This window comes from Melanaphis sacchari, unplaced genomic scaffold (genome assembly GCF_002803265.2).
Source record: "Melanaphis sacchari strain LSU unplaced genomic scaffold, SCAv2.0 Contig54_pilon_pilon, whole genome shotgun sequence".
NCBI classification, from domain to species: Eukaryota; Metazoa; Arthropoda; class Insecta; order Hemiptera; family Aphididae; genus Melanaphis; species Melanaphis sacchari.
In genome coordinates this window covers 2,456,678-2,472,314 of record NW_020271380.1, presented here as the reverse complement: position 1 = coordinate 2,472,314, position 15,637 = coordinate 2,456,678, and the positions used below count along the sequence as shown (strand labels likewise).

The 15,637-nt window shown below is 25.0% G+C and overlaps 2 protein-coding genes across 2 annotated transcripts; both read left to right on the top strand.

Annotated features, from left to right (window-relative positions):
- Window positions 1–1,055: 1,055 nt before the first annotated feature.
- LOC112599792 lies at window positions 1,056–2,249 on the top strand. Its single transcript, XM_025346855.1, has 2 exons — window positions 1,056–2,133; window positions 2,215–2,249. Exons 1-2 carry the CDS (start codon window positions 1,779–1,781, stop codon window positions 2,247–2,249), a joined length of 390 nt encoding a protein of 129 aa, XP_025202640.1. The 5' UTR covers window positions 1,056–1,778.
- Window positions 2,250–2,886: 637 nt separating this feature from the next.
- On the top strand, window positions 2,887–8,544 carry LOC112599694 (RNA-binding protein 45). Its single transcript, XM_025346715.1, has 11 exons — window positions 2,887–3,124; window positions 3,381–3,495; window positions 3,703–3,888; window positions 3,971–4,098; window positions 4,936–5,099; window positions 5,681–5,814; window positions 5,870–5,985; window positions 6,046–6,139; window positions 6,240–6,396; window positions 6,469–6,576; window positions 8,037–8,544. The coding sequence occupies exons 1-10, from the start codon at window positions 2,956–2,958 to the stop codon at window positions 6,565–6,567; spliced, it is 1,362 nt and encodes a 453-aa protein (XP_025202500.1). The 5' UTR covers window positions 2,887–2,955; the 3' UTR covers window positions 6,568–6,576; window positions 8,037–8,544.
- Window positions 8,545–15,637: the final 7,093 nt, after the last annotated feature.

The window sequence follows — 15,637 nt, the reverse complement described above, 5'->3', positions numbered from 1 at the left end:
AATAAACAATACAGATAGCATTGGTAGCTAAAAAGATATATGAACATACAATAATACAAATGAAAATACCTAATATATAAATAATAAATATATACAAATATGAAATATTGATAACGTACAGAAAAATTTCAGATCAGCCAATAACTCGCGTAATAACATGGATAATAATAATTAGGGCTGAGGACTTCTAGTTTTTGCATATTTTTTTAGAAAAATCGTAGAAAAATTCTAGTGAATAACAAATGTGTTTCATAACACTATGAGATCAAATTAAAAATTTTATTTTGCATATTTTGTCATTATTGCATATAAATGCATATTTGAGTATATCAGAAAAATTAAGAACATATTTGGCAATTTTCGAAATAAGTTCTTAAATTAGCTTAGACAAAAAAGAACAAGGTGGTAAATTTTCCATTTCAAAATAATATTTTTAGTATCGGTTAGGTAATTTACTATCTGACCGATAAAATCGATAAAACCGAAACGCGTATAGGTTGTGAACTTCAGTTGTCCGTAATATTTCGTCGCGTATTCGTTTTATTGTGTACACTGCGTGAAAAATTTTTCGTCTAGTAATTATTTCGTCTCCTTCAAATTTTTTTAGTAATATTTATTTATTTTTATCAAATATGCCAAAGAAAAAGCAATCATTGGCTTCTCGTTTAAATAGTTATGTGTCGGAATTTAGTGAATGTAGTGGTACAGTTTTTACAACTGACGGCAAAATATTGTATTGTAAATTGTGCGATTCAAAAGTTGGAAGTGATAGAAAATTCAACGTAAAACAACACATTGACACAGATAAACATAAGGCAGCTATTAAACGAAAACAAAGTAAAAATAAATTTGATCTACAAAAAACTCAACAACAACTTTTAAGTAACACAAAAAAGTCTTCTTTTAATAAAGATTTATGTTATGCTTTGTTATCGGCTAACATTCCATTAAATAAATTAAATAATCATAATTTTAAGTCATTTTTGGAAAAATATACTTCGAAAGAAATTCCAAATCAAACTACACTTCGTAAAGGCTATGTGAATGACATTTATGAAGACACTTTAGTGAAAATTAGAAGTTTTATATTTGGTAAAAAAATCTGGGTTTCGATCGACGAGACGACAGATTCCGCAGGTCGTTACATCGCAAATGTCATTGTAGGAACGCTCGAACTTAATGGCCCTGGTCACGTGTTTTTATTAAACTGTGCAGAACTAGAGAAATCAAATCACATTACAATCGCTAAATTATTTGATAATTCTATGCATATATTATGGCCTGAAGGTGTACGACATGATGATATTTTATTATTTCTAAGCGACGCGGCACCATACATGGTTAAAGCGGGAAAATCGCTTAATATATTTTATACGAAAATGATTCACGTTACATGTATTGTTCATGCATTTCATCGAGTTGCTGAACAAATTAGAGAGCATTACTCAAAAGTTGATAAAATTATAGCTAACGTGAAGAAAGTATTTTGCAAGTCTCCATGTCGCATTAGTTGTTTTAAAGAAAAAGCACCACTCCTATCACTCCCCCCACAACCAATCATAACAAGATGGGGAACCTGGTTGAAAGCAGCTATTTATTATTGCGATAATTACGAATTAATATGAGATATTATTACATCGTTTGATGAAAAAGATTCTGTTAGTGTTGAAAACCCTCAAAAGTACTTAAGTGATCCAGACGTTGCTTCAAATTTGGTATACATTAAATCAAACTTTGGATTTTTGCCCGATGTAATCACTCGCCTTGAAGCAAAAAATATGCCTTTATCCGATGGAATTAAGATAATAGAAAATGCCTATTTAAAATTGTCTCAAACTACAGGTTCAGTGGGGAAATTAGTGCAGCGAAAACTAGACGATGTTTTAGCAAAAAATAATGGCTATAAAACATTAAATATAATTTCAAAAATATTGAATGGAGAAATTACTTCAATGGATGGCTTACCAGAAGACTTGAAAGCAAATGAATTGTTATTTTTTAAATATGCACCGCTAACTTCCGTAGATTTAGAACGATCTTTCTCAACATATAAAATATTGTTAGCAGATAACCGACATTCGTTTCAAATTGAAAATATAAGGAAATACCTTGTCGTTCAATGTAATAGTAAAGGTAGGTAATACAACATTTAGTTAACTTAATACGTATTCAAGATAAAAATTAATTTTACAAAATACCTTTTTATATTTCCAGATGAAGGAGATGAAAACGACGACGAAGAAATGTAATTTTTTAATACTTTTTAATAAACTAATCAAAATGTAATTTTTACTAATTATTTAAAATAAATATTATAATAACTAATAAGATAAAATAATAAAATAAAATAATTTTTTAGAGCATATTTTAAGTGCATAAGTGCATGCATATTATTAGATTTTTAAGCACTAGAAGTCCTCAGCCCTAATAATAATCCATTTAACAGATATATAATACCTAATAGGGGGTGGGCTCAAGAAACTTGGTACCTAAATTTCAGAAAAGTTCTCTCGATTGAACAGTAGACGTATAGTATCAGGCATTAAATAATTTTTAAAAAATATTATGAATGGGAGTTCAGTTCTCGTAAAAAAATTTGGCTCTTAGTCTTAGTGCCAACAGACATGAGGTCTATAAAATAAATAAAATATTCTGTGGTTTTACTAAATCACTTCAGTAATCTATAGTTGTAAATAAATATTAATATCAAATGATCAACATTTTTTCACCGTGTTTTCTTTATTTTATTTGGTCATACTGATTTAACCTGATTATAGCGATTTGTGATAATAGACGCCACATAAAATGTTTAGCTTTTAAAAGAAATTACTTGTATTCGTATTACAGTATTATTTTAAAGTTTAAACTTTTACAGTATTTTTATTTTTGATCTCACATCTTTAAACATTTTTATTTATAAATTACATATTTTGTATTACGTATTTTTTTTTTAAAATGAAAGATGAACAGATTGATAATAATGACCCAGAAAATTCTCGAATATTTGTATTATATGACAAAAATCACCCAATATCTGAAAATGAATTTAAAGAGATGTTTGGAAATTTTGGTGATGTAAAAAATATTTACATTGTAAAAGACCGCAACAGTGACAGTGTGAAAGGTAATATTTGGTATTTTTTATTTTAAATAGCAACTATTGTATAGTTTTAAATAGGTACTGGTAAAAATTGTATACATTTTATGACAATAGTATTATGTTATAAAATTATAATATGTTAGTTTAATTTCTATTCCTCTTAATTTAAATATATTTTATTTATTCTTTATACATTTTTAAGTTTATAAGTGAATTTAAGAACTTTTGTTTAATCATTATCCATTTAGTGAAAGCAATTGTAATGATTATTTTATTTTAGGAGTAGCATACATAAAGTATTCAAAAGCATCAGAGGCTTTTAAAGCTATTGAAGCAATGAATGGACATAGAATAGAATCATCAAATCGTCGTATGAAAGTCTTAATGGCCACTAGGTATTTATACTTACCTAATATTAGTGTACCTAGTTGTTAATAAATCAGCTTATTTTTCAGGTTGGTTATTTTTTATCAAATTTAGGATAATTTTTAACTAGAATATTATAAGTTATGTTTAATTTTAATTAGTATCTACCTAATAGATTTAGATAATATACTAGATTTAATGCAATATTTAACATTTTTATTGTTATTTTTCAATAGTCCTGGTCATATAAGAAGCAATTCAGAAATGGAATACAATAGACTATTTGTATTTGTACCAAAAACTGATAAGGAATCAGATTTAGAAAATATTTTTAGCCAATATGGAGAAATATCTAAAGTTCATATAGTTACAAATAAGGATACCGGAGAATCTAAAGGAATAGCTTTTATAACTTATTCAAAGTAGGAACTATTATTAATTAAAAACAAAATACTTAATATCAAAACTAAGAAAATAGAATGTAATTAGTTTGATTTTTTTTAGGCCTTCGTCAGCTGCTTTAGCTATTGAAGAATGTGGACCAAATTATAAAGCTGTTTTTGCTAAACCCAAACATGATGATGGACCATCTGCATATCCTCCATCTTATCCTAGACATATTGATTCTAAAAGTAAATCAATTTAAATATCTAGTATATTACCATCATTATGCTATCCAAGTTTGTAATTAATTAAATTAATATTTATAGAGTAAACATATAAGGGTCATTTGTGTTATTATTTTGGTTCCATTAACTTTAAATAAGTTAAATAAGTACTCAGTGTTGGTAAAAAAAAAAAAAAAAATGGTTTAATAATTAAAGTTTATAAAGATAATACTTAAAGGTTAAGATGATATATTATTGATGTTAAAAAAAAATTGTGAATTAAAAAAAATTAGTAAGTGGTATTAAACTTGCTCAACAATTAAAAATATAATCTTTGTCTATAATTTTGTTTAGTTTTATTTTTATTAAATATAGATTATAAAAATAGTTATATTGATCAATTAAATATTGAAAAATTCAATGAATATAAATATTTATTGAAATATAAGACTTATTAATTATAGATATAATCCTTATAAACTTTAATCAATAATCATTTTCAATTATATTTTTTGTCTAATATTGTATAATCCTGTCTTATTTTAAAGCTTTAAAATTTTTTATTTGTGTCATAGTTTTAAGATAAAATTAACAGAATAGTTTTTAGGGAAATGATCAAAAATAATCTGCCTATGCAAATAATAAACTCATTATTTGTTAAACTTAATTATACATTTAGGCCTATCAATTTTTATATTGTCAGAATAAATTTTCTAGCTTTTAGAACATTTACAATGATTTAAAACATATTTAGTTTTATATTTCTTGATATTCTAGTTTGATAATTTGACAAACTATTAAAACATAAACCTATTCTATTTATTTTAGTATAAATAACTGAAAATTGATTTTTTATTATAGATCCAACTAGCAGTTACTCACTACTTGCTCCTCCATCTCATCAACATCGAGATGAACCTAGTGTATTAACTGCTTATACTTCATCAATTGTCTCGTATAATGAAGTTTATAAAATTATGAATATTGCTCCTGAATTGGAATTAGTTAAAGAATTATCAAGACAGGTAATATACACATATATTTACTTATAAATAAATGTAAAGAATATTATGTATTCATTGGTATTTATTTAGTATGCTATTTACAAATAAATAGCTAAACTTTACATAATAGTAAATTAAATTGGTGTATGTCTTTATTGATTTTACTAAATTACTAAAAAAATTTTTATTTACAATTTAATTGTAATTATACAAATTGTATTTTGAATTTTATAGTATAATATACTTTTAATAACTTTAAATACTTGATGACACAATTTTCTTTTTGTTTTTCATTTCTTGAACATTGAATTATTAAAAAAGTGTTAAATTAAAAATAATTCTTCTAAAATATCATATTATAACATTACAAATCAATAATTAGTTTTTGAAAGATACAGCAGTATAATATTACAGAAAAACTTATTTTAAAATTTGTTAATTATTATTGTAGCGGTTGAATTGTGTATTATTATTTATTATTTATGTCATAAATCCTGATGCTTATTAAACAATTTAATTGATAGTCATTAAAAATACCAAATGCTTGTATATATTTCATAAATTGTATATCAAACTAAATTTTTCATTTATTTTTAAACTAGCAAATGTACGATAAGAAGATATTTCAAGTTATTTATAATAGTATTGCAGCAGCTGAACATGCTGTAAATCGAATTAATGGATTTGAATACCCGCCTGGTCATCCAATAATACTGGAATTCAGTAGTACTCCTATGTAAGATTATTTATTATAAAATTATAATATTAACTAATTAATGATATAATTATAGATCTATCTCATCAGCGGTGGATCCAATAGCAAGTAAAATTTCAAAAGATATTGAAGTACTTTCTAGTACTGTCAACAAAGCATTAGCCGTGATTAAGAATGCTAGTATAACTTCTGGTAAAAAAATATAATTAATATTTATTTATAAATATTAATAATTTTAAAAATTTTATTTAGCTTCCTTATGCTTAGCGGATGAGTTTAGTTCACCATTAGCACCAAAAAGAGGAAATGAAAAAGTTCTTTTGCCATCATCAGATAATTCATTCAGGTTGATAATTTTAATCTAATATTTTTATCATTAAACAATTTGTCTAAAAAATGTTAATTATACCAATTTTTATTATTTTGTTTGTATTTATTTTTTATAGATTATTTTTTGTGTGCAAACCAATTATCCCTCCAATGCGGTTATTAGAAGATACTTTTAAAATGTTTAAAGGGTTTAGAAATATTAATGTTATTGATGGCAAGAATTACGGTTATGTAACTTATGATAATCTGGAAAGTGCTACTCGAGCTATTAATGTAATATTGTTAAATCTTAGCAACATTGATGTTTTAAAATTTTGTTTTCATATTATAATTAAATATTTTTAGTGTTTAAATGATCACAAAGTATACAACAGTCGTTTAAAAGTAATGGAAGCTGAACCTAGAGAACCAAATCGTAAACGCATGAAACCTGATACAATGTGAAAATAAGTAGTAAGTACATGAAATTAAGTTAATTAATTGAAAAGTAATATAAAGTCTTGTAAATTTATTTTTAAACTAAAAAAAAATGGGCACATATATATTTTTCAACATAATTTACTATTTTACACATAATTAACTAAAATACTAGAACAACAGATATAATGGCCTTATGCCATTTTCAATCATAAAATACTGATTTTGAATATTCAATTAATGCCTAAGTATACTTATTAAAATTCAAAAGTATTATTAATTTTAAAGATTGGAAATACAATATTTTTCTTAAAAACATTTAATAGCCTCAATTAAAAATACTAGATCGGTACTTAATTGAATTAATATACTATTAAATAATATGCCATTATCTGTATACTTAAAGGGAATTTTATCATCAAGGTTAAATATATTTGTTAAAATGTAGAGCATGTTCTAACATTTTTTTAAATTATGTCATTTACTGGGTATATTTTTTTAATTTAAGATGAAAGTAAAATTTTCACCTATTATTTATTACCTACTTATTAGTTTACCTTGAAATATTAATTAAAATAAGTTTGAATGTTTGATTATTCTTATTAGTTTAAAAAAAAAAATTATTAAAGTTATCTAACAATTCTAATTATAAGATCTATTTCAAGATTTTATTGGTTAAATTTTATAGTTTATCATTGCTTTCAAGTTTATTGAAGTAGTAAATTGCTATTCTGTGCAGTAGTGAGCATAATAAAATAAGTACCACCTAATCTCCAAATTCTGTTTGAACTTAATAATGAATGGCTCGAACTGGCTTTATAAATTTTAAGTAAGATTCATAACCTATGCATATATTTATAATTGTTCATCAATTTATCTATAAATTTATGATTCCTGATAATAATGCAAGTTAAATAAAAATTATACTAACTATATATTAATTAAAATTACACTAGTTCTAAAAAAAAATATGTATTTCATACAATATATATTTGTTTATAAATTATCTGTATCAATTCTTTAAATAACTTTAAATACGAGTACATATACTTATTCTTAATATATGTTTTATACAATAAACTATTAATATAGTTAGAATAAAGTATAAACCATACATATTATATTACACATAAATCTAAGTAATTTTAGTTAGATTGCGTACAAATTTATACATAACATAAATTTATTACCTAGTTGATTATTTCTTTTAAATTTACAAAGATTATCTTTAGTGTCTTATGACTGATATTTCTGATATGAATTTTCTCTATTTCTGTCTTAATTTTTATAGTATTAAAGTTTATTTGAATATGAATTTCTAAAATTTATATTTTTTTAAATTTAATTTAAATACTAAAAAATAATATAAGTTTTAACTAACTGTGTGTTATTAATATACTTAACTAATAATGATATACATCACTGCTGTAACTGTATAACTGTATTTTCAAAACTCTTTTTAGTCAGATTACAATTTGTTTCATTTATGATTTCAGGACAGTAAATAGCACAACAAAAACAAACAATTTATTAAACCCACTAAAACGACAACAGAAACTTGAGTTTGTCTATAATTACGAGACAAATATCACAAAATCAACCAATTTCATGAAACACTACAAGATATTCAACGACTAACATATTGTCAACACAAAAGACACTTTTTAAACTAACTAACATATTTTACTGTGTTATTTATTCAGAAAGTTTTTAAAGCTGAGAACTTATATTTATATAGTCATAAGCTATTAAAATTACTGGATATATTTTAAGAAATTAATTATAATGACAAGAAATTAAAACTCCTAAGATATATCTGGGTAAAGTCAGAGTATAATTAATTCATATGCATGATGATATATTTATTAGATAATTATTTACTATTTTTAATAATTAACATAAACTATTTTGTACTATAACACAAATATCAAGTACACACAACAAGACTAACATCTTTGAAACATTGACATTTACCAGTTATGTATTGCTTTTAAAAATATTGGATTTTATATATTTAACTAGCTATTTTATAGTATTTTTTTCAGTACAAACCAAAAAAGTATTTACATCTTTCCAGATATATAATTTGTATTTTTTAATTTAACTCTAAGGTGAAAGTATTAACAACTTAGTACCAATTAAATACTTTAATTTTCAGTATTTTTAAGTTATTAGTCATTTTTTTTTTTTTTTTTATGTTTTTAATTTGAGAAATTTTTTACTAACATTCCATTAATGTATTTGTACTATTAAATATTTAATGATACTTATAAATATTATGGAATAGGTTCAACAAAATTTTATGAAAATATTGTGATATTGGTTTTATTATTTAAATTATTTTTTTCATATTTTAAAATATTATTGATATATATAGAATTATTTAAACGTTAGAGTAGGATAGTATTCTACATTTTATTAGAGGATTTAGTGATATAAATTATTTATTTCAATACATTTTTCTATTTTAATTAAGATCTTAGTAGTTTAAATATTCTGTATAAATAAAGATACAGTGTTTATTTGAAATTAGTAAATGTTAATTTTAATTTTTGCGTTATTTGTGCATCATTTTAGTTAGTATTTTAAGCAAAATTACATGTGAAAAGTTGAGATTTATTTAATTATAATTTGACCAATAGATAATATAGATATATAATATTTATAACTTTAAAATATTTTTTTAAAACTAATAGTTTTCTATCTAGTATGTTTTTAAACAGCTTTTGTATTGTGTTTTGCATACTTATATATACTTTAATATTATCATATTATCTTGAACCATCGTATATGTAGAATATATATTTTTTTAACTAAAAGTATTGTTGGTATTTATATACATATTTATTATTCTAACACACACATATATATATGTATATAACTAAGCAAGATTTAATATTTATGTTTATTTTTGAGTCATTGATCTTTTGTTAAAAACTATTTGGCTGCTCTATATTTTGGATTTATTATGTACTTGCAGGGTGCAGACATTACATTTCATAGGTATAACTAAATATTTAATTTGGGAGTTCATTGGATTTGTTATGTCTTATTAAACTACTTTATTAATCTCCCCTTTCAACTGAAAACTAAAAACTAAATAAACTATGTTATAAATTATCATTATTTCTTAAATTATTAAAAAAATACTTTTTCTTATGTAAGACTTTTGTTTGTATCATTTATCATCACTTTTTTTTGAAAAATACTTTGAAGTGTTGATAATTTTTTTTTTTAATTACCAATCTGGCATAATATAGTTTTCAGTGAATTTTGCATATCGTTAAGAAACACTATAGAAATTTTATTTTTGGCACAGTATTTGGACAAAACAATAGTTTTTTGTAAATATAAAAATATACAGGTGTATAAAACACATGTATACCTATGTTAATAAAAATACCATCCTATTTATTCAAACAAAACTAGGTATAAAACATAATTTATTGAATTTTTCATTCATTTATTTACGAATTGAAACCAAAAATAATCAATGTATTTTGTAAATATACAAATAAACACATATTAAGTTAACAGATTTTAAATCTTGATTTTATGAATCTAATTTTATTAGGCTATATTTTAAAATCATTATGATTGATTAAGTCGTAAATAGAAAGAAAACATATATAATATGTTATATGTAGATATCCGATAGGTACATAGATATTAATTAAAATAATATAGCGATCTGAGGACATTAATTTTGGGTAATTTCTTATTCTTATTAAAAATTAAATTTTTTAATTTGAATGTATAAATTTTGTTTATTTGGTTTCAAACTTTTTTTATAATAACCAAACACAAATATTCTATTTTAACTGATGTAATTGGTTCAATAGTGCATATTAGTATCCGAATACGATGGTTCTAAATGTTTAAAAATTTGTTTACCAATCATCATGTTATTTGATTGTCTGAAAATCAATAAGTCTTAAGATTTTATTCTATCACAATTCACAGTATGAATTTTGTTTTATGATAAATATATCTTAGCGGCTACACTCTTTATTGAATACTAAGGCGGATCCAGCCCGTGATATCCGGGGGGGAGGGGGCGAATATTAAAAATAACTTATATACATGTAAGTTTTACTATATAATGGAAAAATTAAAAAAAGGCTATTTTTTCCTAACTAAAACAGCTTATAGGGGGGGGGGGGGTAGCTCCTTCGCTCCTCTCCCTCACTGAATCCACCACTAATTGAATTTGATCCATTTATACAAGTTTTAATTTTTCTATTGAGTATTCATCAATGAACGTATGCTCAAGTACCTACGTACTATACTGATCATAAATATAACTTATTTTCTAATGTAATTATTAAAGTATGTATTTTATTATGTCTAAAATTCATTGAAACAAAAAAAAAAAATAGTATCTCATAATATTTTGATCTTTGAAAATCTATCAACTACCATAGACATTTTTGGGTTAATGTTTTTTGAAAAAATTTCCTGTATTTTCGATAAGTGCTCACAATAATATTAGGACACTTAATCGCTTACAAGTTACAAACAACTAAATACCAAAATTCCTAAAATCCTATGCTTTAAAATATTTACAAGTTGAAGAAAAATGTAAAAGTAATAAATTGGTGTAACTTTAATGAGAGTGATTTTGAATCGTGAACATTATTTATTACCTATACTTTAAATACCTATTTTATATTCTAGGTACACAATTGTGTATAAATCCGTTTCTTAGACACGTCAGAAGCACCTGAGCTGTAATGATAACTAATAATGACAAAGCTGAACAAAAGAAGTTATGATGTTTTAATCATAGAACTATAATGCTTGGCTCATAAATACTTAAGTAGATATTGATAAGTTATTACCACATTAATGTACCTATAGTGATCTATTTAAGTAAGAGTGTAAGACCTCATTATCTCAAAGATTTTTAAAATTATTGAAAATATTTGTGTTAGATAGTTTTAAGTGATTTTTCTGAGAAAAATTTATTTTTTATCATTTAAATTTTTATAATTTTTTTTTTTTTTTTTTTGATGATAGCCTATACTTTTTGTAATATTTCAATGTATAAAAATTGAATTTTGGACGAGTAGATTATGGTTTATGAGTATCCAGTACAGTGTACCTCTACTCTTATGGAAGTATAGGTTCCCACAAAAATTTTAGTTCACTATTTCGCTCATTTAAACCTCAAATACCTACTATTAAAATTATTAATTAATAATAAACTGTCACACATTTGATTTTTATAAACTAAAATTCTTTGAATAATATCCTACTTCGGAATATGAAATCAAAATTGTATTTTGTTTTTTTTTTCAGGATGAAAAGCTTAAAAAAATATTGACTATACAAATATATTTTTTTCTAGAAATGTTGTTACGTAACGATTTATAATTATGTAAGAGAAATATTTTTAAAAATACGTTACCTAGTGTTTTCTGAAATAATGAGTGTCTTACGTTAAATAGATCACCTGTGTAATATATAATATAGGCATTTATATATGTATATGCGCTCTATCTCTAATAATATAATAATCTACAGTAGCGGCGTAATAGGTGGTGGTAAGGGGATGTGGAGTGTGCTTGGGTACTAGTATTTTTTTTACGCCATATTCGTCAGACTATGGTTATAGTAATACTGCGCTGTTGCGATGGATGTAGGTTATACAGAGCCGTATGAAATATGCTCCATTTGATGCATATAAAAAAATCAAGAACTGAAAATCGTTGATTTGTTATCAGTTATTTACTTATATATGACGATTTTATTCACTATCAGACCAACATAATAAGCTATTATGCTATAACACGTTCCTGGGTACCATAGTCCTTACTTTTTAAATTATAAAAAATATAGTAGCACTCGCGTATGTACGTCGTACATTGTCATCCTCGGTCCATTACATCCAATAATATTTTCATGCCAGCAGTTTTAATGCAAAAAATATATTTAATGTAATAAATTATATATATGAAATCTAAGAAATATGTTATCTTGTAGCTCTATTTTATATTATTATCATTAAGAAGATTGATTATTACAACGAAGTCTGTAACTCGCCCCTTCTCACAGTAATATTTAAATATAGAATTAAAAACTCACCCTACAATGAAAATCTTGCAGAATACGCGCCTGCGTACAACTACAGTAGTTGTTGTCACGGTTGCGGTGTAAATCTTTAAAAGACAGGACTCCAGGAGTTAATGCCGGACACTCAATATATGTACTAAAAATGTATAGATGTATAGTAAATTTCAGTTATATTATCCAAACGCGTGAGTGTAAGTCTATTTTTAATTATGTATTTATTAAATTTTGTATAAAATAGTATCTATTAAACAAAAGGGACTGTATTCTAAGATCAATATTAAATTTATGATTTTATTTATAAAAATATCGGTATAATATGAGCAAACATTTTCTCTTAGAAATTTAAAGTTCTAATTTCAACAAAATTAGATATTTAAATAATAAAAAAAAAAAGATTGAAGTTATGATATTTTAATCCTATAAATATTAATAATTGGGACTTTTTACCATTTTGTATTTACATATTATATGTGTATAGTTATTTTAAATAGGTATGTACAATATAAATTTGTTAAAATATTGAGATTAACTTTAACCTATTAACATAGTTCGAGTATATGTCAGTTATAACTTATAAAGTATAATAAAAATAATATTTCTGGTATATAATATTATAAAATATATATGATGTTTTGCAAAAATTACTCCAACCACTTTTTAACCCATATTATAGTAATAAAATAATGTAAATTAATTCTAAAAAATCTTTAGAAATAAAGACTAACTACCCACCGAATTCTTTCAAAATGGTTTTCCATGTGTAATAATTTATCATTAAACTAAAATTATTCACACATCAATTACATTAATTACATTGACCTATTCAATGACGACCTTAACATTGTACAGAAGAGCAACTTTTCTTGGTTTTATAAACGTTTTCGGACGATTCTGTTGACATTTTGAAAGACTGTATTTCTGCAGAACTCCTTAATCATAATGGTATACGCTACCATTATATGAAATTGTAAATACTATTAAATAACACTTATTATAGTTGATTCTACGATTTGGCTTCGAATTTGTCAAATGATACACGAAGTCTCTATGTCACTATTAAATGTATTGAACTTATTTATAATTATCGCAAATGTGTAAAAATTGTAAATTGTTAAAAATTATCGATAATCTACACGTAACAATTTATTTCCCTAATGACACGTTGTTTTATTATTACATAAACAATATTATTATACATATATTCAGAGGTGGGACTCATAATTATTGACTCACTGTTCTGCAAAAAAAATAAAATTTGACGGTAACATGTAACAAAATCAGCACCTAACGTACAAATATATTTTACCTTCTTATTTTTAGTTTTACAATTTTTCATTTGAGTAAAAGATGTTTATATTTTTTTCACGTAATTTAAGTCTAATTCTATTTAAATTTCATTATAATATATATATATATATTGTAAGATGAAATTTTTTATTTTTACTAATGCTTCAAAACAAATATATACATATATATACATGATACGAGTTTTCAAATTAAAATTTATCAGTTATATAAAGATAAAAATTTAATTAATAAAAAAAATATTTGAAAAAAATAATAATAATTAAAAGATAATATTTTTTTGCTTTGAACCACATTAGCAACAGCTTATAATTTAACCAGTTATTTTAAGCAAACAATTTCCACTCAGCCCTTTGGATTTTTTCATGAAACATTAAAAGGTTAATACATTGATAAACTATCTAATAAAGGTATTACAAATATGTTGTATCGACAAAAAAATTACTAGATTTAACTCTACAAAATGTTATTACTGAGTTGTAATTGAAAATAATAGTTTGTAGCGTACATAATTCATAGAACCATTGGTTTTATAAATAAAATTTAAAATAAACCTAGTGCAATGTGTTATTTGTAATTAAGAAATAAAGTGGTTTTTAATATTTTATATTTTTTAGATTATAGAGTAATATTGCTTTAAAATTCAGATTTAATTTTTAGTAATACATACACTATTTCCATTAGTGTTTGATACAACAAATGTTTATTATTCATAGACGTAGGATGATCAATTATTTTTTTTTTCAGTGTGTGTAGAGAGGGATATAGCCCTTCTATAAATTGTTTTGTGTGCATATATGACACATGTTTTGGTTATATACATACTAGCCAAGTCGCACAGTTTTAACCAAAAACCAATATAGCCTATAAAATCCCGAAGAAGCGTCGTTTCCCACGCCTAAAAACAATAGTCGTGTTGAGCACAGCGTTTGTTACAACGGAGAAACCTCATAAAAATTGGGTCGTGTTCAATAATATTACAAAGGACATAGGCGGTGGCGTATGCGTATTATAATAATATTCAGTGAATTCATCAGCTCGCTAGTGACGAGTGTATTATGGTCTGCACAGACTAGCGCGTGGAATCATCAAACTTGTATAAAATCGAATCACTATAATACGGTGATAAGTATTCGTCGGGTCTATAAAAAAAAAAAAAAAAATTGTTATCTCAAAAATAACATCGTCAGTTACTACGTGTTTCGTACCAGTCCGGGGGATGTAATGTCGTGACACCGGCCCGCTGTGCATAAATGCAGATAAACGCAGTAGCGTACAGTGGCCCAGTCCGCCCGCGGATATCCATACACGAAATCAAACTATGTGATACAACAATATTATATGATACGCACAACGCGAGAGACGACGTATCATTATCATATTGTCGGTGTCTCTTCCGCGTGAAATTTCTCGTGCGCTCTGCCGTTGTTGTTATTATTACTGTTTCCTCTCTCTCTCTCTCTCTCTCTCTCAAGTTTGACTTTTAATAACGGCTGGCACACAGAAGTGTGCAGCGTGTTCGGCGGCCGTTGAATAATACTCGTGGGAGAGCAATAAACATTGTGCCTCGAGGTCGGTTATGCGTGCGTATTTCTGCGTTGGTTGCGACGTTAAGGAGTGCTGGTGGCGGTGGTGTCGGCTGCGCGGCGTTGTGGAGGCGGTCGGTGGTGTCGACGGATGCGGAGGTGACGGTGACGGTAGTGGTTCGGTGGCGGCT

Bases quoted from the DNA above. Each gene is read 5' to 3' on its own strand.
- LOC112599792 (XM_025346855.1), top strand. From the start codon at position 1,779: ATGCCTTTATCCGATGGAATTAAGATAATAGAAAATGCCTATTTAAAA. The intron at 2,134-2,214 runs GTAGGTAATACA...TTATATTTCCAG, and splicing joins CGTTCAATGTAATAGTAAAG to ATGAAGGAGATGAAAACGAC.
- LOC112599694 (XM_025346715.1), top strand. From the start codon at position 2,956: ATGAAAGATGAACAGATTGATAATAATGACCCAGAAAATTCTCGAATA. The intron at 3,889-3,970 runs GTAGGAACTATT...GATTTTTTTTAG, and splicing joins GCTTTTATAACTTATTCAAA to GCCTTCGTCAGCTGCTTTAG. The intron at 5,815-5,869 runs GTAAGATTATTT...ATATAATTATAG, and splicing joins GAATTCAGTAGTACTCCTAT to ATCTATCTCATCAGCGGTGG.